The 27,842-nt window shown below is 49.6% G+C and overlaps 1 protein-coding gene across 6 annotated transcripts; it reads left to right on the forward strand.

Moving 5' to 3' along the window:
* Window positions 1-767: 767 nt before the first annotated feature.
* On the forward strand, window positions 768-26,899 carry LOC149363767 (uncharacterized). Of its 6 annotated transcripts, XM_089573702.1 has the most exons (5): window positions 772-2,393; window positions 3,334-3,405; window positions 3,460-3,549; window positions 18,121-18,396; window positions 26,709-26,899. In XM_089573702.1, the coding sequence occupies exons 1-4, from the start codon at window positions 2,148-2,150 to the stop codon at window positions 18,376-18,378; spliced, it is 666 nt and encodes a 221-aa protein (XP_089429828.1). In that variant the 5' UTR covers window positions 772-2,147; the 3' UTR covers window positions 18,379-18,396; window positions 26,709-26,899. The 6 variants fall into 6 exon arrangements, with proteins under 6 accessions (XP_089429827.1, XP_089429828.1, XP_089429831.1 ...); XM_089573701.1 differs by having other exon boundaries at window positions 768-2,393; window positions 3,343-3,549; XM_089573705.1 differs by lacking the exons at window positions 18,121-18,396; window positions 26,709-26,899 and adding an exon at window positions 9,756-10,306 and having other exon boundaries at window positions 795-2,393.
* The last annotated feature ends 943 nt before the right edge of the window (window positions 26,900-27,842 follow it).

Consider the following 27,842-nt stretch of genomic DNA (forward strand, 5'->3'; position numbering starts at 1 on the left):
TGGACGACCGTGCGACACAACCTTGCGGAGACCAACCCAACGTACGGGTCCACGCCACAGCAAGTGCTAAGACCCGAGTGAAAGGCGCCCGCCCGACCGATACGGTGACCACAACTAAGGAGGAAGGGATGTTGTGTTCGTCGACCAAGCGACGCCAGGCCGCTCCAACAGCCTTTGCCTCCTCCGCGCATACTCGCCGCCCGCTTCCCAGAAACACGCGCGGGCCGGCCGCTCCAACAAAAGCTAGCACCCACAAAAGCTAGCAGGCGTCTTCCCCGACGGCATCTGATCCCCACAGCCCCGTCGACTGACGCATTCCCCATTCCCTTACCGTGACCGTCTGCATTCCACAGCAGCGGAGGTGCTTTCTTTTACACTCTCCCCTCTCTCTTCCACTCACTGAAATAAACCTCCAGTCTCCGATCAGCAACCGTGTTGAGAGGTTCCTCGCACGCGGGGCTCCCACGCCCCGCACCAACGCCGCCATTAACAGAGAGAAAGAAAAAAATGGCTGAGGCTTAACTTGGTTAAGCCTGGAGAATGCGAAGCACCATCGTGTCGCGTAATTTGGAGGCGCACAACCACAGCGACGGCGCGAGGTGGGCCCCTGTTTGTGCACTGTCGTGACGTCATCGTGTCACGTGGTGTGACGGCATGTATCACGTGATTTGGAGGCGCACAACCACAGCGACGGCGCGAGGTGGGCCCCCGTTTCTCCACTGTCATGACGTCATCGTGTCACGTGGTGTGATGTCATGTATCACGTGATTTGGAGGCGCACAACCACAGCGACGGCGCGAGGTGGGCCCCCGTTTCTCTACTGTCGTGACGTCATCGTGCACGTGGTGTGACGTCATGTATCACGTGATTTTGAGGCGCACAACCACAGCGACGGCGCGAGGTGGGCCCCCGTTTCTCTACTGTCGTGACGTCATCGTGCACGTGGTGTGACGTCATGTATCACGTGATTTGGAGGCGCATAACCACGGTGAAGGGCTGAAGTGGTAGCTAAAGTAGTATGCTTCGCATAAAAAGATGCCCAATCTTAGCTTGGTTAAGCCAAGAATGCGTTGCATATTGCGCGGTGTTTTTGCGCGAGATATTGCTTGGCGGCACTCCATTTTCTCAGCAGCTTTTCCTCCGTGACGTATGGATGGATAGATGGATGGATGGATAGGAGCGCCCCCTTTGAAACGGGGCGGTGGTAACCGCCACCATGCTCAGCCGTCCTTTTTTTTTGTTTCTTCCTTTTTCTTTTCTTCTTTTTATTTTTTTTTCATGCGCTTTGGTGACGTCACCAAACCACGTGACGTCACGTCACGTGGTTTGGTGGCTGCCCGGCCGCGCCCAAGGGCTGAACTATAGCTGAACTGAGTGATTGCAATATGCTACGCATAAAAATAATAAATAATAATAATAATAATAATCAGCTGCAAGCAGCAAGTGGAGCCTATATCCATCTTTTTCTGCGACCACAAAGCTTCCTTCATGACAAGAACTGTTAGTGGAGTGTTTCTTGAAGGAGGAGTATGGGAAAAAGTAAGTTTTCTGTAATTGTACATTTATATTTGTCGCTCGAATTCTTTGGCTCACTCTATCGAAAAGCCGAAAACAGCTGATGAGCTGCGACAAATTTCGAATTATGAAGTATAATCGTCGGCAATTTTTGTTATTTTCGTTGTCAACAAAGAGCTAGTTACCCCTCTCCCTCTCGTACGAGCATCACGCTACCTCGCCCCCACCTGGGGGCCACACCAAGCCCACCTGCCCTAAATCCCGCCAATCTATGGCAATAAAGTTGTTTCTCTCGCTCTCTCTCTCTCGCACCGCAGATATTAACCAATTGCGTTAAATACTCGTCAAGTACGGCAATGGCAGTTCCTAACCATGAAAAGAGAAAGAAAGGGAACGATCGTGGTATCGGACGCGGCCCTGATGACATCATCATCATCATCATCCCGCGTTCTAAATGTCTCGCGCGGCGCACCTCCGGAGGAAACGCTGACAGCGCAAAGAGCGAATAGACCTCCCAAGGAAAGGGAGCTCTTGCTGCAAAGAGACATCCTGCGAGGACAACTCGTGCGTCCACGAGGAAGGGCGCGAGGCTGCGGCGCAGTGGAGGCACGGCCGAACTGAGAAGCGTCGCCATGAATGACTGCATCGAGACGGCCCCGTCCCGCACCAGCAGCACGGCAAGACACTCGGACCCGCATGTCACGGGGGCCGGCGCACAGTGCTTCTTACGTCCCCCGCGGAGCCCGAGCTTCCAGCGTCTGAATTTCCGCGTCAGGACGCAGCTGTGCGAGTTGGAGCGGCCTCCGCAGCACGAGTCCCAGGGCGACGCCGCAGTCAACGCGGCCGCGGTAGCATCAAGAGCGACGCTTGGAGAGCAGGTATGTACTGTGTTATGGATAAAATCTTGAGGATGCTTAACTGCAAAGGTTCATTTCTTGCTGCATTGATTCGCATTTCAAGATAAGGCTGCTACGTTATGAATACAAGCACCGTTGCGCCTGAACCGCCCGCTAAAAAGCGCAAATTCTCGAACGAGCTTAAGACACCGTTTTAGGAACATTTTCGCCCTGGTTACGGGATCGCTGTAAAAAAAATTTTCGACAGCAGAGAAAAGCCCGTCTGAAATACTTTCCAAAAAAAAAGATAAGCTTTCGGGGAAGGATACAATGATTAAAAATTTCCTGGCCATCAGTGGACGTATGGGCCGGTATATCAGCGTTCACAGTTCTCAGTCATATGGGGCCATATGACCCAGCTTTCCCACGGAATGGGAGCAGTTGGGCTCAAAGTCGGACCTAAAGTGTGGCTATGGATTAGAGATAGCTATTACTGGTTTGGTTCGGTGCATGGAGTTGAACGTCCCGAAGCGACTCAGGCTATATGGGACGCCATAGTGGAGGGCTCCGGAAATTTCGACCTCTTGGGATTCCTTAACGTGCACTGATATCACAAGTACACGGACCTCTAGAATTTAGGTTCCATTGAAATTCAACCAGCGTGGCCGGGATCGGACCCGCGTCTTTCGGTTCAGCAGCCGAGCGACATAACCACTGTGAACCGCGGCGGTGTGGTGACCCTGGCTTTACCTAGCCTAATGAACCTTTCGCTTCAAAGTTTTTCAAAGCCATCCGCTAATCATATATGTACCAGAGATAAACTCAGCTTCCTATAGTATCGTTAAAAATCAACAGCACTAAACTGTTCGGGAAGCCCGTGATGTCCTCCGAGGTTTATAGCCGTGCCCATACGCTGAGCCCAAAACAAATATCCAGATTCTTTGCCTGGAATTGGCTTCTATCATTTATGTTACCTTTTCAGCTGCACCAGCCAAGCCCTGACGCTATCAGCGTGTCCTGCGCCAGCACCACTATGGCCTACTCAGATCTCCAGGTATTTGGGGGGAGGCCGGTCCGAGCTGCTGACGTCACAGTGACCGAATTACAGCTCTTGGTTCTCCGCGAGAAACCGCAAGCGACGGGAGGCGCTGAGGAGGACCCCACTGGGCTGGTGCCATATCTACGACGGGCCAAGCAGGTATGGAAAACGTTTTTGGACATAAGGCTCCTATTGTGAAAAGCTGCTCTTAAGGCTGCCATTTGGTCAATTTGGCACTGACTGATCGTTAAACAGCGCTACAAGAGACGAAAGATGAAAAAAAGACGCGACAGAATCGATGACTCGCAACTGATTTAATGCAAAACCATTTCTAGTTACACAACGAGAAAAGCTAGAGGCGTGTGTTAGCATGTGTACTTGGATATGGTACAGGAAAGGCCAGCGATGGTAAGAAGAAAAAAAAAATTAGCGGCGCTTCAACCACTGTTCAGCCCTTTTAGAGAGCAAAAGCTATGGGGTATCGGGCGGCTGTAACCGGCTTGGCGTCTGTAACACTGTGTTCCGAACACTGGATAGGCAGCGCACCCACCCTGCCACCCTGGCAGGCTGCTCTTAATGTTTGATCGAGACAGTTTGCTCACCCAATGAAGGCTGCGGCCTATTGCTGCAGTGCCTAGGGTCTGCCACAACGTTGTCAGCGCTAATGCATGCAGCCCACATCTCCCTTTCATCACCCCACGTACCCATAAGCGCGATTCAGGCGACCACAGACTCAGGGACCCAGTTATCCGCTCTCCTTTTCGTTAGAAAATCATCGGAGGGTAAAACGTTGTAAAACGCCAGTGCACACAATGAACGCCGACAGCATATGGCTTCTATGCCGCGTTGTCAAAACGTGTCCATGCCAACGCGTGCAGCGCACATCTGTCACTACCGCCACTTACCTTAAAGCACGACTGAGGTGTCCACTGTTCCAAGAGGGTAGTTATGCGCCTTAGCTTTCCATGCTCAGACTCCATTGGCTTTGTACCATAAAGCGCGAATAAGGTGTCCACTGTCCAAGGAGGCCAGTTATGCACCTTTCCTTGCTTTCAAAGCTCAAGGTCATTTCAAGGTGAAAAATAGGCACACGGTGATCGAAGGACTTGGTCCGGTAGCGAAGCTTTCGCTTCGAAATTCGTAGTCCGTTAGAGCGGAACGCGGCAGCGTGCTTCAGCGCTCCCAGGGAGTCCACGGAACGCCATCGCCCGTTCGGCGCGACGCCTTGCCCGTTGGAAACATCCTTGAACGCAACGCATTCTTCAGGAAAATAAATGAAGCAGTAATTGTCTAACACGTCGCTGGACACCCGAACCGCACCGTAAGAGAAGCGACGAACGTGGGATTGAATAAGAAAGAAAGAGGTGCAGTAATGAAGGAAATAAAAATTGGGATTTCACGAAAGGAAATTCAGTAACTGCCTCGCATGCCTCGGTGAACACCTGCAGCCCTAGATTATAGGTCGCCGGTTCGATATCCTCCCGCAAGTTGGGCTCTAATTAAGCAAGACCGTTTATGCTGCCCAAAACGCTGAATCGTATGACACCATCCGGGAAGTACTGCGGCAAACGGCTGGCGTCATACGGTTTTTTCCGACTCGCGTTGCCGACAACTACAACTACGGCGCCGACGGCTTCCCGTTTGAAAGACCTGTATACGCTGTCGCTTAATAGGGCAATGTCATCAAGCGGCCGGTAGGACGCGCACAGAAAACTGAGCATCGCCATTTAAGTCACACACGTTCGTCCGCCGTTCGGCTCAGTAATGGCGCTCGGCTGCTGACCCGAAAGACGCGGTTTCTATTCCCGCCGTGGAAGCCGAATTTTGATGGAGGCGAAATTATAGAGGCCCGTATTCTGTGCGATGTCAGTGCACGTTAAAAAACACCACGTGATTGAAATTTCCAGAGCCCTTCACTACGGCGTCCCTCATAGCCTAATTCGGTTTGAGGCGTTAAACCCCAATAAAGCAATAAACCATGTCGTTCGTGAACATATATTCACCTTTTTCCAACCGAAAATTGGCACTACTTTTCAGGGGAAAGCCTTTAATGCCTCATACTGTCGTTAGCAGACGCGTCGGCAGCCGTGTCGACAGACGCGTCGCAGATTTGTCGACAGACGCGTCGGCAGCCGTGTCGACATACGCGTCGGCAGATTTGTCCGCCATATTGGCGTCACTGCTTGAAAAAAAACTGCGCCGGGGTTGGGAAGCGAACCAGGGGCTTTGGCATTTGAAGCGGAGACGCTACCACTCCGCCACGAAGGCTCAAGCTTCGAGCATGAATAAAGACGCATCTAGTGAATGCATGGGTTTCATAAATGAAATAAAAGGAATGAAGTCCAGAAAAATAAAAAAATTAAAATAAGAAAATAAACAAAAATAAGAACAAAATAAAAATGATATGAAAATGAAAATAAAAAACAATAAAAGTAAGAAAACGAGCAAAAATAAAAAATATGAAAATACAAAAGTAAATAAAAACAAACAGTGCGCCAGGAAACCCTTTCGGCTTCCAGCACTTTAGAGAGCCAAAGTGCCCCCTGAATTTTTTTCCGACTACATTTGTGCCAAAATTGGGATGTAATCTTTTGTAAATAGGTGAATTGGTCGTTTGGGAAAGGAAATGGCAGTGTGTTGGTTTGGTTTGGTTTTGTGGGGTTTAACATCCCAAAGCGACTAAGGCTATGAGAGACGACGTAGTGAAGGGCTCCGGAAATTTCGACCACTTGGGGTTCTTTAACGTGCACTGACATCGCACAGCACACGGGCCTCTATAATTTCTCCTCCAAAGAAATTCTAGCCGCCGCGGCAGGGATCGAACCCGCGTCTGTTGGGTCAGCAGCCGAGCACCATAGCCACTGAGCCACCGCGGCGGCGAAATGGCAGTGTGTGTCAGTCACATAACTCGGTGGACACCTGAACCGCGCCGTAAGGGAAGGGAGAGAAGAAAGGTGCCGTAAAGGAGGGTTCAGGTACGATGTCGACCACCTGGTATCTAACGTGCAGCGACATCGCACAGCACACCGGTGCCTTTTGCGTTTCGCCTCCAGCGAAGCGCTGCCGCCGCGGTCGGCTTCGAGCTCGGGTACTCTAGCTCAGTAACCGAGTGCTCTAAGCACTGAGCCACCGCGGCGACTACTTTTGTCGTACAGCGTTCTGGGCAGTGTCATACGATTTCTTGTTAGTCTGCAGGGGCTAAATTTGCAGGCTAAATTGCGACAGATTAGAAGTGATGACGTATGCACGTTCAGTTGTATGCCTTTCCAGACTCGTTCCTCAAGGCTCGATTGACGTGTCCACTGAGATGTGCGAGTGGTACTGCGCCATTTTCTTTCCTCAAAAGCCAATTTTCGAATGGAGTTACCAATGGTGCCGTACCTGTTTGTGTGTGTGCGGCTAGGCGTCAATGCACACACGGACAGCAATGCTTTCGTATTCCCACACGTACCAGACAATTGTATCTGCTGATATTTTCATTCCCAGAAATTATCCTGATGAGCAGCTCATTTCCAGGAAAAAACAAAAACCAATGGTGAGAAAACAATTTACGCTTTGTAGTTCACGGAGGTTTAACATGTCAAAGCGACTCAGGCTCTAAGGCGCGCCGTAGTGGAGCGAAGCAGCCGATGAGCTGCGATCAAATTTCACATTACGAAAAACGCAAGCTTCGCCAATCTTTTTTTTTGGAGGGGGGGGGGGGGGTGGGGTTGGAGTAATTGACGCAGTATCTCTCACACATCTGGGTGGACACTTAGCTAGATGGAAAGCGCATAACTGCCCTCTTGGAACAGTGGACACCTCAATCGGGCTTTAAGCTAAGTGGCGGTAGTAAAAGATGTGCGCTGCATGCATTGGCATTGACAACATTGTGCCAGAAACGCGGCACTTAAGCAATAGGCCATCGGCGTTCATTGTGTTCGTTGGCCTTGACAACGTTTTACACTCCGATCATATTAAGGAAAGGAAGTGGACAGAACTGGCTCTCTGGGTCAGTGTACGCCTGAATACCGCTTATAGGTACGTGGGAAGATAGAGATGTGGGCTGCCGGCATTGACAAGCATTGGCAACGTTGTGCCAGAAATGCGGCGCTGAAGCCATAGGCCGTCGGCGTTCAGTGTGTTTCTAGGCGTTGGCAAAGTGTTGGTCTCATCATTTTAAGGAAAGTGCGCATAACTGGCTCCATGGGTCAGTGGACGGTTGAATCGCGCTTATAGGTACGTGGGTGGATGAGAGAGAGATGTGGGCTGTATGCGTTAGCGCTGACAATGGTGAGCGAACTCTCTCGAACATCCATGAACTGCCACCTGCCAGGGGTGGAAGGGCGGGTGGGGGGACAATAGTGTACATATAAAGATTAATTTATTGATTAAAAACATCTCGATTTGTTTAGTATCATCAGAACATGTGGGTGGGCTGCCTAGTCCGGTAGTCCATTGGCTGCTGCTGCTGCGCTGGACCTCCCCACCAGCCAGTGCTGACGGTCAGGATCATCGCTGAGCAGAATAGCCTACCACTGCACCTCCGAGGGGTTGGGAATTGGGTCAACTAAGGGATTAAATTGGCATGCCCACACCATATGGTAGAGGTTAGCTACCTCTCCACAGTGTGGCCACTGTGGCCACAGTGGCCACAGTGGCCGGCCACAGTGTGGCCACTGTACGCGCGTATTGTGCTTATAAAGACAAACAGGAATTGCCACATATGTGGGAGAACACCCCGTTTCTCTTGCTTGTAACGCCTCCCAGGCTGTGAAAAACCTCTCGAAATGCTTGCATAGACCTCGTCTTTGAGATCCAGGCATTGCAATGGTGCAGCAAGTCGAGCACATATCCATCGATTTCACTGAGCACAGTGCTTCCTTAATGACAAGAACTGTTAGTGGAGTGTTTTTCGAGAAGAAATGTGTGTGAAAAGTAACAAGTTGTCTGTAATTCTACATACATGTCTTGTTCGAATTATTTGCCGCAATATCGAAAAGCTGAAACAGCTGATGAGCTGCCCTCTGAAAATTCTTACCCTGTGCTTTGGCACAATTCGTGAGCCATGTCATCCGTTTTCTCAGGCCTGAGAAGAAGGCTGAGGTCTTGATTTGTTGGGCTCCACTGAATCCTTGTCTACACAAGGACTGTCACCGAAGGCAGCCAATTTTTGAAGGAAATTACATCATGTGTTTGGCGTATTGTGGTCAGAGTTGCTTATGCGCCATAAAACACAATACATAAATATACTACTTTCTGGTATGTCAAGAGAAGTCTATTCCTCCAACTTCCAAAAGCTTCAAGCGCCCAGCCGACTGGAGCCCACAATCTTCCGTAGGTTACAAACTGAATCAGAATATATTCCATTACTTTCTTGCCTGTAATGCATTTGAAATTTATAAACTGTGTGTCTGCGGTAACGAATAAGAGTTTCCAAAAATGGGCATTCAGACTTAAACTTTTCACGATCATAATGACTTTACTGGCGTAGATAAATGCCTGATACCAGTTTATTGCTAGAGAAGTTAACTAAGATCTGTTCTTATCTGTTTAGACACTCAAAGATCTTTTCAATGGCGCAACGTCTGTCTCACGTATCTCGTTGGACACCTGAACCACGCCGTTAGAGAACGGAGGAATTTTGGGGTGAAAGAGAGAAAGAGGTGCCGTAGTGGAGGACTTCGGAATAATTTCGGCAACCTGGGGATCTTTTATGTGCGATAACACCTTATAGCCTAATAAATGTTTTCACTACCACCACCACCCCAAAGCTCAGGGGCGCCTTCTCAGTTTTGCCTCCATCGAAACGTGGCCTCCGCAGTCGCGTTGGAAGCCGCGTGTACTCCAGCTCAGCAGCTGGCCGTCCTAAATACTCTGCCACCGCGGTTGGTATTATAAAAATCCTTACTCTCTTCGTTCTGTTTCGCTGCATTAGAGCCAGTTATAGTCAACGCAGTTGTCTCATTTTGTGGCAGTTTTTGCAAGCTAATTATTACGCAAGGAGGCGGCCTTTCCATTGGCGCATGACTGGGGGGGGGGGGGGGTGAGGAGACTTCATTGGGGATACCTGCTGCTGTTGCTGCAAATAATCTTAGTCAACGACGCTTAAGTAGAGGAAATTCTGCACCGAGCTGCTGGTGCCTGCCTCAACAATCACCTTGGCGTACATGAATTTTCTTTGGCATCAATTTCTGCCAACTACATGCTGTCCGCAGGCGGCTGTGATGGGTACCTTGTTGGAGATACTCATTTTTTCGTGCTGTTGAAGGGTGGAGCGAGATAATTGCGTAGACAAAGAGACACGAAATGTACCTGCTACATTGTTGCATTAATATTAAATGCCTGTGTTTCGTTTGCCTTACTTTTTTTTTTGGAATACGCAGGAGCTTCCTGAGACAGCCTAGTGCGATCAGGTACGCTGTCTTGACGAACTGGGAGGGAGGCGGAAGCTAGGGCTGAACAGATGCCGCGGCGTCTACGCTCAAGTGCTGAGATTACTCGGAATACAGTCTACACAAGCTCTGTGAAGGGGGGTAGAAAGTCAACGTCCTGTGTCAAGAAAATTCCAAGGAGAAGAGGATTGCCACGGCGTCAAGACCACGGTGGAGGCACTGCACGAAGAGACGCCGGCTGTGCCAGCACAAACGCAGATTTCGTCATGACATGTTGCTAACGAGTGTCACCAGTGAAGCACGTGCTACAGGAAACTGGGTGATGGATTGCATCACATTTTGCCAGACATATATGCCATCATACGTAGGTGTTGGCGATTTAAGTGGTGCACCAGCACTATGCGATGGCCCACTTTCTTCGGCAGATTTGGTGAAGAAATTGAACGAGCGATTATGGTTGATATATTGCCGAAGCAACAAAAATGACTGCGGGGTATTATGCGAATTTATTGGGGATTAAAAATAATTTACGTTGATTGAAAGTCTGTGCATGTGTATCAGTTTTTTCTCGCCTTCTCCAGCTTCCACCTTCATATGATTTTATTGCCCATTTTTTCCCATCTTTTATGGCTCATTTAGATGAGAGTGTATTCTATCAATGTGAGAATGGACATCCGAAATTAGGCGGATTCTTTCAATAATAACACACGTTGTGCTTAGAGCAATCTTACCGAGATAACACACGTGAGGAGCATTTACGTTTCACAAATTGGGCTTGGAAAGTTGCGGTTCTCCAGGGGCCGTCCTTTTACGAACAGTGCAAGCTCTTTATAGGTGTGCTACGAGTGGATCAATCGACCGATGATTTCACCAAAAGTCGCACACTCGTCGGACTACCTCCCTCGTCCTTGGGTGTGGCGGGCGCTCATCCTGCATCAAAAATATTAATGATCACAGCCGTGAAAAATTGCGCAACTATGGCAACGCATTCGCCGATCTACGCCCAAATATTGAGACTACCGCAACTCGGATAATTTACACGTTATTCTGTGAGGCACCCATCGCATAGTCGCTTCGAAGCAATCGCTCAGCTTTCCTGCACTAGAAATAAAATTAAGAAGAGCGAGCAGTTGGGCACTGAAACGTAGAATCGATCACACTAGCAAACGAGTCTGAGAGAGAACATTGGGAAGCATTACATCGCCATAGGTTAATTTAATGAGTATACCGTAGGGCCTTGTTTACTGAAAGGCAACGCTAAATTCCTGCATTCAGCGTGCATGTCGTCCCCATTCCTCTTGGTAGCGCAAAATTTCAAGTGAAATTCGGCAAAACGCACCTTTCGCGAAAACATCTCTGACATTATGCCCTATAGCTCGCTCAAGCATGCCACTTCCACCTTGTATATCGCAATCAAAGCGATCGCAATGCAAAAGGCTTCGATAAAGCAGTGCAACGTCGCGGGGCAGCTTCCTCACTTCCTGTACGGTGCAGTTCGGGTTTCCACCGAGATGACAAAGAATTATTGCGCCATTTCCTTTCTTCAAAAAGCGTTGCGTTCACCGAGAGGAGGAAAGCAAGAGGTGAATCCCTGCAGAAGTAATGGGACAAGCAAATTAACACCCTTTACGTGGACGCAGCAGGACCAAAGAATGGAGTCATGACTATTGTGGTCTCAACGCCTTCAGGGTCGATGGTGAACTGCGCCTTGGTGAATACATCTAACCCCACTCACGCAGAGGAGGCAGCTATTGCATTAGCTGTAGCATCTAACCCCAACGCCGTTGTGCTCACAGATTCCCAGAACGGCTGTCGCAACTTCCATCACGGATTAATTCACAAGTCAGGGTTGTCATTGCTGACTAAGCATCCACCCAACCAGGTCTGAGTCATCTGGTTCCCCGGTCACCTGGAACTACCAGGAGGAAACGAAGCCGCCCACAGGCATGACCGAGCTCTTCTATACCGGGCGTCTCCCCCTGATGACCATGAAGGGCGCCGCGACCTAATAGGTTTAGCAGTGTATGCTGACAATCTTGCGCCATACAGAACAGCCAGAAAGGAGTACCCAGCACCACACAAATCCCTCAACAAGTTAGAAGTCCCTTAGGAGACTACAAACCAACACATACCCAACACCAGCTAAATTACACCAGTGGTACCCTACACTATACTCTCCCCAGTGTCCACATTGTGGAGCGGTAGCTAACCTCTACCATATGGTGTGGGCATGCCAGTATAATACCTTAATTGACCCCATTCCCAACCGCTCGGAGGAGCAGTGGTAGGCTATTCTGCTCAGCGATGATCCTGACCGTCAGCACTGGCTGGTGGGGAGGGCCAGCGCAGCAGCAGCAGCCAGTGGACTAACGGACTAGGCGGCCCACCCACATATTCTGAGAACATTGAAGAAATAAAGATGTTTGTAATCAATCAATCAAAGGCTAAGTACGCGCCGAACGGGTGGTGGCGTTCCTCCCTCCCTGTATTAATGACGCTTAAGCTTCGCCTTTAGGAGTGGAACGCGAAAGCGTGTTGTAGCGTTGCCAGGCAGTCCATGGAACGCCACCACCCGTTCGGAGCGATGCCTTGTCCTTTGAACGCAACGCTTTTTGAGGAAAGGAAATGGAGCAATATTTCTCTGTCATCTCGGTGGACACTCGAACTGCACCGTACAGGAAGAGAGGACCGCCACAACCCGTTCGGCGCGATGCGTTGCCCTTTGAACGCAACGCTTTTTGAGGAAAGCAAATGGAGCTGAAATTCTCTGTCATCTCGGTGGACACCCGATCCGCATCATACAGGAAGGGAGGAACGCCACCACCCGTTCGGCGCGATGCCTTGGCCTTTGAACGCAACGCTTTTTGAGGAAAGGAAATGGCGCACTAATTCTTTGTCATCTCGTTGGACACCCGAACCGCACAGTACAGGAAGGTAGGAAGTGGGAGTGAAAGAAAAAAGAGAAAGAGGGGCCGTAATGAAGAAACAGAATTGTATTCAAGGAAATTACGCAGTAACTCTTGCGTCTCGCATATCTCGGTGGACACCCGTCAAAACGCGGACCCATCTGCCGACACGGCTGCTCACGACAGTATAAGGCATTGAAGGCTTTCGCCTTAAAAAAAGGAAGTCGGTCGCGCATGCGCGCGAGATCTTCCGCACGTCTCGAGTGGCGCATTTGCGGCAGCAACGCTGACGGCGCTGGAAACGAACGGGTTTGGAGACGGCAAAAGTTGCTGACGCTCTTGAGTTAGTTGCCAGTTCACCCACAAGAGTGAGCACACGGAACAGATCGATGCTGGGGCACACCGGCGACGCGGATTTCAGTCGCGTCATCACTGCTGCGGACACCCTGGATAGCTACCGCACCTGCACCCCGGCGAATTCCTGGAACCTGGAAGCCATCAGGGGTGGCTCACGGTTCGTGCGCCCTGCACAGCATCCGAGCTTCCAGCGCCTGAATCTCCCAGAGAGGACGCAGCTACGCATGCTGCGGCATGCAATACAGCACGCTGGCCAGGACGGGACCCTGAAGGATGCTGCAGTAACCACCGCGGGGCCTCTTATTCAGGAGGAGCAGGAACGGACACCACAGGCCGAGACGGTATGGAATCATGCGTAGTCTATAATGTGCTTAATAGGAAAAGCTTCAAGCGTTAACACCATTTTGCGGGAGCTTTGAGCAACACTGCTACACATTGAAAAAATTCAGGGGGCACTTGGGCTCTCTAAAGTGCTGCAAAGCGAAAGCGTTTCCTGGCACTCTGTTTTTATTTACTTTTTATTTTTCATATTTTGATTTTCTTTATTTTTGCACCTTTTATTTTTATTGTTTTTATTTTCGTATCTTTTTGTTTTTGTTAATTTTCCTATGTTGATTTTTTATTTTTCCTTTTCTTGACTTGAGGATTCACTAGATGCGCCTTTATTCATTCTCGAACCTTGAGCATTCGTGGCGGAGTGGTAGCGTCTCCGCTTCAAATGCAAAAGGCCCTGGTTCAATTCCCACCCACTGCGCAGTTTCTTTGTAAGCAGTGACGCCGAAAGGCAGACAAATCTGCCGACACGGCTGCCGACGTGTCTGTCGACACGGCTGCCGATGCGTCTGCTAATGATAGTATGAGGCATTAAAGGCTTTCGCCTTAAAATGGGGATGGAGGGATGTATGATTCAGTTGGATACCACAAGTGCATCTATCTGGCTAACTCTGCGTGTCGTACAAAGGTGGCTACTCCCCTACCATTTAGGAACAGCAGAAAATGTGAGATTAAGCCTTGCAGCTCCTGGGTAGTGTCAGTTTTCTTTACTCTGCTATCAGGAGAGTTTTACACAAACGGGCGTTCTAACGCGATAAGACAACAAAGTAAATCCTAAACAAATAAAACGTCCGCAATGAACTCTGGGCCAATCCAAAATGGTCATGCACATTCCGTTCTTCGCTTGGCCACTGATCGCTTGCTGCGCCGACTACTTGATCCTTGGGTAAATTTAGCACGTAACTCTATATAAATTTAGCATGTAACTCAGAATTAGAACTCTCGTGCCGGAAGTTCTGGATTTCGCGCGCTTTGTGCACAGCTCTGTAAACCTTGAAAAGAGGTCTTCTTCAGGATAACAACTTATTTATTCTTTCCTTTCACATTCTCCAGATTTTAACTAAAACTCTTTTATCTGGTACGATATTGCATAATATGGCAAGGTATGGCAGCGTACGATATGGTATTGTGTATAGTATGATATGGCATGGAATGTTATGGTGTACGAGATAGTACGGCATAGTATGGTATGATGGGTTTAATGTCCTACACCTGCACATGGCCCATGACAGACGCTGTCGAGAAGGTGACAGCCTTGAGTTTTTCGACGTGTCCTCAATTCACGTCGCACAACACGCAGGCGTGGCGAACGGATGGAACAAATTGGTCTGTTTGTTTTTGAAGCGAAAGCTTCACTACGGAACCTCGGGCTTCATTCGCGGACCATGCAAATTTGACCGTCAAATGACGTTCAGCATCGAAAGCAAAGGAAAGGCGCATAACTGGCCTCCTGGGACAGTGGACACATCAGTCGCGCTTTAACCTACGAGGTGGTAGTGACAGATGTGCGTGCATGCGTTGGCATTGACAACGTTCTGGCAGAAACGCGGCACTGAAACCATAGGCCATCGGCGTTCATTGCGTTCATTGGCGTTGGCGTTAAAAAAAGTTTACACTGCGACGACCTTAAGGAAAGGAAGTGCGCATTACTGGCTCCCTGATTCAGTGGACGCCTTAATCGCGCTAATAGGTACTTACGAGTGGTGATGAGAGAGAAATGTGGGCTGCATGCGTTAGCGCTGATATTATAGCTGACTAGCGATCAACAATTAAGTGCCACCCGCCAGGGTGGCTGGGAGGGTTCGCTGCCTATCCGGTGTCCGGAACGCACTCAAGTTACAGACGCCAAGCCCTTTACAGTTGTCTGAGACGCGACAGCTTTCGCTCTTTAACCAGGTTTAGCAGTGGTTGAACCGCACCATTTTTCTCTCTCTCTCTCCAAGTTAACGTAGCATTTCGCCTCCATCGGATTGGTGCAGCTGCCGGCTGGGTTCCATTCCGCGACCTTAGGTTTAAGAGCCGACCCTCATAGTCACTAAACACCTGTAAACTCAGCGTATTTTTGCGGGGCTTTTAAGCATGAAATGCTTTTAGCTCCCGTTGTCGGCAGTGTGGTGACATCACGCCGAGACCGAGAGCCAATATCCGGGCACTTAATTCCACTCATCCGGGCACTGAAACGAGAACACCCGGGCACCGTACGAGATTTAACGAAACTCTCTAATGCCCGTTTCACATGATGCGATTCTTGCCACAGCGCACTGCGATTTCAGCCGCACTGCGACAGAAGGGCACGCCGCTCCCGTCGCAGAGCGGCTGCGGCAGGCTTCCAACCAGTTGGTCGCACGCCGCACAGTCGCAGCGATCGTTGCGAACGAAGCGGCCGTCAACCAATAGAATTCAGAGGTGTGACATCACAGGAAACGACGTAGCGGAAGCCGTCGAAACTGCACCAGAGGTATTTTCACTTTAGCGTTGCCGGGTCTGTTGATTTCTCAAAATGCCACGTGCACGTGCAAAAGCAAAAACTTAAGAATACCTTCTTTGCATAAAGTACTTGATATTTTAGTAAAAATACATTAATTCAATGAAAAAGAGTAAAACTTAAGCGTGTTCTACGTTTATTATTGGTAAATTATGCCGGTGCCGCTCGTGCCGCACCAACAGAAATCGCAGGCGCCGCAAGCATGTGAAAGGGCTGTCGCGACTGGCGCCGCTGCGACACTGCGACTGGACCGAAGTTTTTCGTGCGCGCCGCATCATGTGAAACGGCCATAAGCCCTCCTACTGGACCGGCATACAAGCGCCAGTAGCTTCGCGCCGAACGGGTGGTGGCATTCCTCACTTCGTGTACGGTGCGGTTGGGGTGTCCTCCGAGATGATAGAGAATTACTGCGTCATTTCCTTTCCTCAAAAAGCCTTGCGTTCAAAGGGCAAGGCATCGCGCCGAACGGGTGGTGGCGTTCCTCCCTTCCTGTACGGTGCGGTTCGGGTGTCCACCTAGATGACAGAATTATTGCGTAATTTCCTTTCCTCAGAAAGCGTCGCGTTCATTGGGCAAGGCATCGCGCCGAACGCGTGGTGGCGTTCCATGGACTGCCTGGCAGCGCTACAACACGCTGTCGCGTTCCACTCCTAAAGGCGAAGCTTCAGCGTCATTAATTAGCAGTTAAATAGTATTTAGTCATTCATAGTATTTTGTCATTACTTCGTCATCAGTTATGTGGGACGTAATCTAGTGGTGATGTCACCAGTGTCACATAGGCAAAATGGTGCGGAAAACCCTTTCGCCTCTGCGCAATTTAGACAGTTTCGAACGCGCCGCATATACATTCTTGTCGGTCCTGCGTCTCGTCGTGTCCGCGTACGCTTCGTGTTATGCACGCAAAAAATTCATGCTTACTCTACTCTGTTACGGGAGAGGCAGACATTTTTTTGCGGGGCTTCTTCCCTAGCTCTAGAGGGCTTTCTCGAGAATGTGGTTGGTACCGTAGTCTACTCCAGGTGGGCGCCGCCTCCCCCTACCTTCTATTGGCCTCTCTCATTGACTTCGCCTGAGGAAGAGCGTCAACCATGGAGGAACTGCGACAGTGGTTAGACCATGTTATCTATTACCGATATCATGTATTACATGACATTGCAAGCGTGACATCAACCGCGCCACACAAGCATAGCATCCACCCGAGCGCAGACATACGGCTGCGGTTGGGTGGATGTCAGTGAATAATTACTCCCGTATTATTAATGGACTGCACGGCGCTGCTATCGGTATAGCATGATCTAACCGAAAACCGCTGCAATGTTCCTACTGGTGAAAGTTAGTTTAATCCAGTTAAATCCACGTGACTGTCACATTTCAAGGAATGCTTGGGCAGGGTAATGGGCCCCCACGACATGGTCCAATATGCCTTAATGTGACGAAATGTTGGCCTTGTGTGGAAGCATGTGATGGTAGGTGAAGAATTGAAAGAGTGAGGATGCCGCGGAGGTCTCGCCTTCACGTCTTCCAGTCAAGGGAAAGGGAGACGAATCTTTCAGTTCATAACTCGCATATTGACGTACCGTAGTTTTGGTTCGCATTAGATAACCATATCGGAACATTTTTGGCCTGTCACAGCAGTGTCTCTCGTAAGACAAGATACGTTTTCCTGCGTGAAAATCATTTAATATAATTTATTCAGAGTCTAAGCTTAAATACGCTAATAAGTTGCTGGCATTGTCCAGGCAAATTTTCAGCGCGGATTAATGCTATAAATGTTCATCTGTTCGGCTGAAAGCTTGTTACAAAAGAAATTCTTTCCGAGTGCGCTGAACTCAATCCGGCATTTTTTTTTGTTAATATCAACGGCAATAGAGCTGCGAGTGCCTTCACGAAATTTCAAGAAATTCATTGGAGCACACTAGCCCAGAAAACATTTTGTCTTTCGTGTGTTGAATAACCTTAAATGAACGCTGGATATATTTAGGGCTTCCTGTGGTTTCTTGTTGGCAGATTTCAACGAAAGGTAGCATCCAAAATGCCTGTTTTCAGTTTTAATACAGTTCACTTGAGGAATACCTAATCTACTACCTTAACTGCCTCTTTTGCTTCGTTTGTATTTTCAATAGACCAAAATCTCTCATCCTCTCGAGGAATCTGCGAGCACTCGCTGGCGCCTCTGCAAGTTTTGTGCACCATTTCAATTCAAATGAATATTTCAAAAGATAGTTTTTGCGAAAACTTGTAAGACAGCAAATTTTTTTTTACATCGCCGTTCCAGCCGCCCCACCTCATCTTCGGCGGCAACAGCAGTTCCTACAGCTGTCCCACGACGGGTTCAGCGGACTGGCATCCGGAGGCATGTGGAGGCTGGAGGCGCTTTTCAGACAAGGCGCGACGCCTGGTCTCCCCGGTCCTGCAGCTCCGCGAGAGCGTGCCGCTGGTGGAGGACGCGCGGGAAGCTACAATTGAAGCGTTCCAGGGGGACCTCGAACATCGCCGTCATTGGTGCTCAGGAACGGCCACCCAAGATCCATAAACAGTCACAGGGCAGGCGGTAAGGAACAGGGACTGGCTACAGCGCTCAGTTCGTTCGGCTAGTAAGGCCCGTACAGAAGGCTCTCTACTCTTACCTCCTGCACCTAAAGGGGTATACTTAAGAACGCCACATTGTCGGGCTAGTTGGTGAATTACTTCTCTCATTGTAAAGGTGCGCTAAAAAGCACACACACACACACGAGACAAGGTACAGGACGGGCGCAAACTGGCAACTAATTTTATTCGCAGAACCCGGTACTCTTTGATGGGAGAGGAAAACAAACAGGCATGCGCAGTCAGAACCGCGCATTTTTGGAACAAATGACAGGAAAAGCTCGACAATGGTCAGAAAGCAGAGGAAGACCGATAGTGATGCTCTGTGTGCATGAGGTGACGCACAACCTAAAGAAGGTGGTGGGCAAGTACACGTGCCATTGGCGCTTACTGCGCCATTAAAACTGGCAAAGCTATGCCCGGCATTACCATACAAGGAGCAATGAAAAGTGGCGATGGTAAGAGGCACGCTAAGTCCTTCGTGGTGTGCGTCATCGTCGGAGTCATACGAAATACCATTAACTTGTGGTAAGAAGAAAATAGGCCAGACTGGATGCTGCGTTAACGATCATACACGGGTATATACGCTATTGTTGTCAACGGGGGAGGGTACAAATTTGCCTAAACATTGCCTGACTTACCAGGACTGCAGGTCACTGCTGGGTGAGATCAGAATTCTGGGTGAGAGCCGCCATACTATCACACGTGAATTTATGGGAGAAAAATGGGCGTGACTGTGTCAGCGAATCTACTGTTGACCTGAATAATAGTAAACTAGCCTTTGATAAGATGTAAGATTCGGCGTTCGTGTCTGCAGTTTGTAAGATGAGCGGATTAGACTGCGCCTACAGGGATATGATGTACCACAAATGAGTGAAGCTCATATTTGAACGGTATGCTACAAGCCTAAAAGAACCATCTTAAGCCAGGCGTGCGAAATGTAGGCGAAAAGTTCCTTCAGGCGAACGCCACTGAGTGCGGCGGAAGCGCCTGTGTGACTTTGAAAGGTATGTGGATTAGTTCGTCTGTTCGGCCTCCATTCTTAAAATGCCACTGACGAGCTCAATACCATTTTTTAGTCGAAGTGTAGCTTATAAAATTCTCCTTTTTAGGGAACAGTAGCGTTTTTCTTTTCCGAACATGGTAAACTAAAGGTAGAGGCCAACGTCGCGGTGGCTCAGTGGTTATAGCGCTCGGCTGCTGACCCCTAAGACGCGGGTTCGAGCCCGGCCGCGGTGGTCCAATGTCTATGGAGGCAGAATTCTAGAGGCCCGTGTGCTGTGTTGGGAAAGCGCACGTTAAACAACCCTAGGTGGTCGAAATTTCCGGAGCCCTTCACTACGGCGTCCCTCGTAGCATGAGTCGCTGGGACGTTAAACCCCAAAAATTCAGGGGGGCACTTCCTAAAGTGCGGTGAGGCGAAAGCCTTAAGCGCAGTGGTTCTGCTTGTGTCACCGCTGTGCGTTTAAGATGCTAAACTTCGCCTCTGAGAGTGCATGGAACACGAAAGCGTCTTGCAACGCTGCCAGGGAGTGTATAGAACGCCAACGCCCGTTCGGTTGTACGCCTTGCTCGTCGGTAATTTGGTTTTTGAGGAAAGGAAATGCATCTGTCTCGCATATCTCGGTGGACACCTAAACCTCGCCATAACGGGAAGGGAGGAAGATGGGAGTGAACGAAAGCATCGTATTCACTATTAGACGCGCCTTTGTTCATTCCAAACTATCGAGCTGGCATGGCGGAGCGGTAGCGTGCTCGTCTCGCACTCCGAAGACCGGGGTTCGATTGCCGAACTCGACCAGTTTCCTACGCGGTTTATTTATTTATCTGGCCTGACTATAAGGGTTAATCAGGCTAATTGGGTAATTAAGCAATTAACTAAACTCAGTCCCACTTACTCGGAGCAACACTATACGATTGGCCCCGTTTGAAATTCGCGCACTGTGACGCCAGGACCGTTTCGACCAATTGAAAAGCGTGACATTTCTATTGATGTCACCCAGACTTCGCGCACTTTTACGTGGGAAGCTCCCAGACACCCTTAGAGCGTGTGGGGGTAGCGGTCTCGGACTCGAAGGAGATGCCCTCGATTCAGCGTGGCAAACTCAGCGGAGACCAGCCACCAAGTGACAAGAGGTTTTTGGGCGTTCGGTACCCAGCTTTCGCTGGTCGCAAGCCAGAGAATGGGTCGGAGCCAAAGGTTCACAAAACAAAACAAGGTTTATATAGCAAAGAGACGATACAGAGGATTTCACAATCACTAGTACAAGCACATACAAAGTGATTAACAAATGATGCAACTCGTGCAAAGTTAAATTAGAGAGAGAATACAATACAGAGGCAACATTGCACCTAAAGTGCACTAACTCAAGAGAGAGAGGTAAACAAACAAAACACAATTTGTTCACCGGGCACTGCGGCAGTCCGACGACCAGAGTTCCACGACGATGCCGTCCGGCAGACTGGCGAACGTTGCCTCGTTGGTCCGTTGCTGGCCGAGTGGTGTTTTCCCGGGAGTCGAACGGGCGCGCTTCGACGAAGCTTAAACGGCGGTCCGGACTGACTGATAGCGGTCAACGTCCTTCTTTATAGGCTCGCTCTCCCGTCTGTTTGTTGTTCGCGCCCGAGTAGGCGCGCACATACACGCAGCATTGGCAGTGCTGACTCCCTTTCCTCTTCTCACCGGCCGCGCGTCTTCTTGAGCGGCGCCGACGCCGACGGGCGAGGGGGACGTGTCTTAGTGCACGGAAGGCTACGCCCTTGCCCCCCGTCAGCCGTAGAACCGACTCGTCTGTTCCAGAGAATTCGGCGTGGATGACTCATTCCTTCGGCGCACGCCATGGCGGTGGAGAGAGAGGCACGCGCTCGGCGGGGCTTTCTCTCTCTCCCGTTGGGCTCGCGTCGGCTAGACGCCGTGCGCGCGGCGGTTTTTCTTTGTTTGTTTCTAAAATGCGCCGAATTTTGTGACACTGCCCCTTCCTTTAAGAATATTGTGTAACAATATTCACAAAACACAAAATTCGCGCACACATGCATGCGCTCACAAAGTCAGTGGCGAATGCCAAAATACATTCATCAATACTTGATGCTTTGAGATACATAACACATTGCAATAGACAGATTGCACTCCAAAACACGCCGCATTTCGGCGGTACAATTCGCGCGCACATGCATGCGCTCACAAAGTCAGTTGCGAATGCTAACATACATACAATACCTTGATGCTTTCACATACATAACACAGTGCAATAGACAGGTTGCACTTCAAAACTTCACTGCACAACACTTCAAAACACGCCGCATTTCGACGGTACAATTCGCGCGCACATGCATGCGCTCACAAACTAGATGTGACAATATAAACATCAATACCATGATGGTTTTCACATACACAACAAAATGCAGTGTTCCCAATGCACTTCAAAGCACGCCGCGATACGGGCAATACATTAAGACAAGGCTACAAACGTGGAGCACGCAAATACAAGGCACACTTTCGCCTATACTTCCAAGTTCGGCCTACCCAGCGGGCTCGGAGAATTACTGTTTCCTTCAATCTTGCAGTCGCGCTTTTAGTTTTACGCACGCGACTCTGACCTTTCCTCCTGTCACGAATTGTACTCTTCTTCCGCCTCATGCTGAGGCTTCTCTTCCGAACGCGGTTTTGGCTCCGCTTCCTACTCGTACTCCTGTCTCGTTCTGCGGCCAGTCTTCGAGCCCTTCTTCTTTTCCTCTGGCCAGCGCGTCTGTTGCGAGAAAATTTAACGCTAGTTCGCATACGACGGCTGCGCTTCAGGTGTTCGCTCTCTTTTCTGTGTGCGCTCTTCTGTTTCTGTTTGCGCCTCCACACTGACCCCTTGCTGTAGGCTGGGCTCGTTCCTCTGAGCTTCTTTCTGACCTTGCTGCGGTGCTCGTGCAGCTCGCTTGCATTCGGCTCGGCTGTCTTCAGCTTGGTTCTGTCTCTATTCATTTTCTTCCTGAATTTTCTCCAGGGCTTCTGCTTTTCGGTTCCACCTGCTTCTGTGGTGCCCGACTCATTTCTCTTTCTTTTTTCCTTCTTCCAAGCTCTTCTACGGAGCACACCTGCTTCAATGTTAGTTGCGTCATCCGAGTTCTTATCTCGCGATGAAGCCATTGGTCCAGCTCTCTCTTCTTCTTCGTGGACTGAACTATCCTCTCTTTCCAAGTCCTTTTTCTTCTTTCGGAGCCTTCCTTGTGAGGGGCATTCTGAGCATGGCTCATTAGCCCTTGATGACTTATTCTCCTCACTTTCGCTCAGTGTTGCTTCCTCAGCTTTCTCCGATACTTTTCTGAGCTCCTCAGTTTCAATGCAGTGGTGCTCCATTCCTTGTACTGCACTTTCTCCTTCCTCAGCGGGAAGAATTTCCTCGTCTTCCTCATAGGCAGAAATTTCCTCGCCTTCCTCTACGGGAAAGCTCCCCTCGCTGCTCGAGGGTTCACTCGGAACGGCTTCCGGGTCTTCACTGAGTGCGCTTTTCTCAGGTATTACTACGTCTGAGCTTTCACACTGAGTGCCATTTAACCGCTCTTTCTCGTGGTATTCCCTGCCGGACTCAGAGGTGTAGCACTCGGACTCCTCCATAGAGATCTCGACTGCTTCTTCGTCCTCAGGCGGCTGCTCTAGGGCCCCCTCTGACTGACGCGTCAGATTGGCCTTCGCCTCAGTGCCTACCACCTCGGTAGTAGCTACACAATCAATTTCTAGAGGAAGCGACACTTCGTTCTGTTCTTCACTCTTTGTGGTTTCAGTTGCAGGAACAGGCTGTTCCACAACCTCATTCTGACCTGTGGAGCTGGCTACAATCTCTTCCGTGGTTGTCAACAAAACAGACTCGTTAGTCTTCCACCCGGCCTCTCCGGGGTTAAGCTCCACTGGATCTCTGACGTTCCTCAAACGCCGCATTTCAGCAAGCTTCTTCTGAAGGATTGCCATTTCTTTTTCAAAAGCTCTTTCGGCCGCTTCTTCGCGCCTTTTCCGTTCTCTCTGTTCTTCTTCTCGTTTCTTTTGCCTCTCTTTCTCAGCGGCTTCTCTAGCGCGCTGTCTTTCTCTCTCTCTCTCTTCTCGAGCCCTCTCTCTTTCCTGGTCCACCCATTCTCGAAGTTCGGCTCCGGTCATCCCCATCTGGAGACCGACTTCTACTAGCTCCTTTAGCTCCTTGAAGCTCATCTTTTAGACCGAACTCTACATTCCAGGCAATGAATACCTCTACACGGTGACCATCACTAACCGCTTCAGCGCGGCACCTCACAATATCGCTCTGCTGCTAACACTCGTTTACGACCTCTTCGTAAACTCCTTCCGACTCTTTCTCCGTTCTCTGCGCTTGCAAACACCAAACGTCCTGTCGCGGACGCCAGAATATATTGTCACCCAGACTTCGCGCACTTTTAGTGGGAAGCTCCCAGACACCCTTAGAGCGTGTGGGGGTAGCGGTCTCGGACTCGAAGGAGATGCCCTCGATTCAGCGTGGCAAACTCAGCGGAGACCAGCCACCAAGTGACAAGAGGTTTTTGGGCGTTCGGTGCCCAGCTTTCGCTGGTCGCAAGCCAGAGAATGGGTCGGAGCCAAAGGTTCACAAAACAAAACAAGGTTTATATAGCAAAGAGACGATACAGAGGATTTCACAATCACTAGTACAAGCACATACAAAGTGATTAACAAATGATGCAACTCGTGCAAAGTTAAATTAGAGAGAGAATACAATACAGAGGCAACATTGCACCTAAAGTGCACTAACTCAAGAGAGAGAGGTAAACAAACAAAACACAATTTGTTCACCGGGCACTGCGGCAGTCCGACGACCAGAGTTCCACGACGATGCCGTCCGGCAGACTGGCGAACGTTGCCTCGTTGGTCCGTTGCTGGCCGAGTGGTGTTTTCCCGGGAGTCGAACGGGCGCGCTTCGACGAAGCTTAAACGGCGGTCCGGACTGACTGATAGCGGTCAACGTCCTTCTTTATAGGCTCGCTCTCCCGTCTGTTTGTTGTTCGCGCCCGAGTAGGCGCGCACATACACGCAGCATTGGCAGTGCTGACTCCCTTTCCTCTTCTCACCGGCCGCGCGTCCCCATTGGTCAGAGGTCGGGGGTCGCATCTCGAAGTTTCGAGCGTGTTCTTGAGCGGCGCCGACGCCGACGGGCGAGGGGGACGTGTCTTAGTGCACGGAAGGCTACGCCCTTTCCCCCCGTCAGCCGTAGAACCGACTCGTCTGTTCCAGAGAATTCGGCGTGGATGACTCATTCCTTCGGCGCACGCCATGGCGGTGGAGAGAGAGGCACGCGCTCGGCGGGGCTTTCTCTCTCTCCCGTTGGGCTCGCGTCGGCTAGACGCCGTGCGCGCGGCGGTTTTTCTTTGTTTGTTTCTAAAATGCGCCGAATTTTGTGACAATCGACAACTGCTGCTTACAACGATGAGGCATTAAAGGATTCCGCCTTAATAAAACAAACCAAAGCAATCAACTTCACTCTCAGTGGCCGTTTGAGAACGCCGGGCAGTGTAACTTGTTTCAAAGCACTGATTCACATAGTGCCTCTCATTCTGGTTCTTGCTTTAGCTGGAAATATACGATAATAGAGCATGTACGTTTGCTTGTCCTCAAAGACCTTTGTTAAGGTCTTCCCTCCCACAGTAATGAGGAATTGTCCACTGTATCGCTCGGCAGGCAAACTAGACCAGAAGTCAGAGGGTCATGGCTGTGTTGCCACCAACGGAACTCTTCTTTGGCTCCTATAGCCTTATCTACTTGATACTGACTCAGCGCACTGATCTCACTGAAGAAAGTTTTGAAATCAGTACACGCATTCCCGCCTTCGAAGAAGCACGTCTGTGAATTAAATTTCTTACTGGACTTTAAAAAAATTTTCGAGCTAAGTTCAAAGACAGCGCTATGTTTCGTTTCCTTTTTCTGTCCGTCTTTGTCTCGTGTGCGCTGCTAACACCTACAGCATGAAAAACCAACTAGCCCCAGAAAAGACGATTTTCGCTGACTTAGCGCGCATTAATCAAGAACCCTCAGCTTGCGCCTCCTCTCCCTCGGTCTACCTCCTTTCCACAGTTCAATGCGTGATGCTGCTTGGTGTAACACTTATTCCACCGTTGAACCCCCTGTATTTGCCTCTGAATATAAACTATTACAGCTAGCGATGTAAAATAGCTAGGTGGAGAGAATCTTCCTGCAGGCCATAACTTGCTGCGTCCGCCTTGTTTTAAGTGTTGCTCGATTGGGTTAGTGCATATTTTAAGGCTCCTTGATATTCAGGTAATTTAAACATGAATAGCTCACGATTAGCCTTCGTTAGGCTCACATTTCATGACAAATCTAAATGCCTTTATTTCGGTACTGAAGTTTTAACACCTGGTATACGAGCCGCTGCGTTCTGCCGAATTCCTTCTCGACATCAATCGTTGATTCAGGGGGGCCATTTAAAAATGTAATGCTATGAGTTTGCGTTCAATCATTTCGAGCGTGTTGATGTGCAGCTTGATTTTAAATTTTACTGCGTTTTTACTGCGATCAGAGCGAATTAATAAGGTGAAGACCTGGCAGCGCTACAACACGCTGTCGCGTTCCACACCTAAACGCGAAGCTTAAGCTACATTCATTAGCAGTTAATTAGTATTTAGTCATTAATCAGTAATTAGCCACTAATTAGTAATTTGTCATTAATTCGTCGTCAATTATGTGTGACGTCACCAGTGTCACATAGGCAAAGTAGTACAAATCACCGAGGAATTAAAACAACGATTACAAAGATGAAAGGCAAACAAAAACTGGATACAGCTGACGAGGCAGGGCGGAAGAGATTCCCCAGACGCTCACAGGAAACGATTGCGTCCACATGGACCAGTGCACAGTACGTGCAGTGTGCTGTGGTGTGTTCAACACTAGACCCATTTCAAGATTTTGACTAGTACCATTTACAGCCAATGTGTTATGTCCGTAAACATTTCATGCTTACTCTACTCTCGGTTACGGGAGAGGCAGAGATTTTTTTCCTTCACTGCCTTCGCCTCCCTTCGCACAGCCACCGGTCGGCAGCTAGATCCTATGAGGCACAAGCCCCGCCACAAACTGCACGTGGCGAGTAGGAGTGCTTTAGTCTATCGGGCGCAGGTTACCTCAAGCGTAAAGGATATGTGGAGAGTGATTGCTAAGACTCTTGCGTAACTTGTCAGTCCATTATTTTGGTACCCACACATGTGTTGGTCTGGTGGAAATATGAGCATGCGCACTATTGTTTTCTCCTTTCATCGCAGGGTCCCGGTCGCGCGCGTCATTTTTCGCCGGGCCAACCGGACGTGGAGGCGCCTGGTCAAGGCAATCAGCCCCCAGGATAATTGCTTCATCTGCGTTGCCCCCCTTCGCGCGTCCAATAGACAGATATTTTATTATTGAACTAAACGTTTTATTATTGAACTCAACGTTTAATAAACGCTATGAACGTCTGGTTGGTTGGTTGCGACTGAGAGAAGGATGAAAAGGAAAAGTGCATGGGCCTGCCGACTGGCTCAAGCCGAGCCACCACCGCTGCCACGTGCAGATAAGTGTGTGTGTGTTGAAAGATATGAGGAAAGAGAGAAAGAGAGAGAGAGTAAACACACGCGTCGCAACAACCGCGTCCGCCGAACCGGACGCTGGCTGAAAAAACATGTGGCCGTACCCCGAAGGCTGCAACCTCCGTCACAACACACACCTCTAGTTCCTTGTGCACTCAGTACACTCACACTCACACTCAGTACACTCACGTGTTCTTTATTAGTAGCCTCCGTTTATTTATATATTTGGTTCATTTCTCTTAATACCGGCCTCAAAAACGTGTTCTGGGGCAAAAGTATCGGTATGAAGCATTACAATGTCACCACACGTCCGGAAATAGCCAGTCTTTCCACGCATATTTCGGCAGCCTGTGCCCGCCGCGTGCAGTCTGTTTGCCCTCGAAAATCTGAATGCAGACTACACGTTGCTAGCACTAATACAATTGGAGGACGCTTAAGCTTCGCTATGAGTGTGGAACGCGACAGCGTCTTGAAGCACTGCCACGGTGTCCACGGAACGCCATCGTCAGTTCAGCGCGACGCCTTGACCGTTGGGAACAGCTTTGAACGCAACGCATTTTTGAGGAGGGGAAATAATTGCCTCACATCTCGGTGGACACCCGAACCACCCAATGAGGAAAGGGAGGTAGGCTTGGATGAAAGGAGAGAGAGAGAAAGAGAAAGAGGTACCGCAATGAAGAAAAGGAAAATTGGATTTGAGGAAAGGAAGTTGCAGTAACTGTCTCACATATCTCGGTGGACACCCGCAGCTCCGATTATAGGTCGCCGGTTCGGATTCCTGCCGCAAACTCTCTAACTGGTGGGTTTATGTTGCTCAAAACGCTAAATTGTATT

The sequence above is a fragment of the Amblyomma mixtum genome, chromosome 2 (genome assembly GCF_055824585.1).
Source record: "Amblyomma mixtum isolate Tamu chromosome 2, ASM5582458v1, whole genome shotgun sequence".
Taxonomy (NCBI): Eukaryota; Metazoa; Arthropoda; class Arachnida; order Ixodida; family Ixodidae; genus Amblyomma; species Amblyomma mixtum.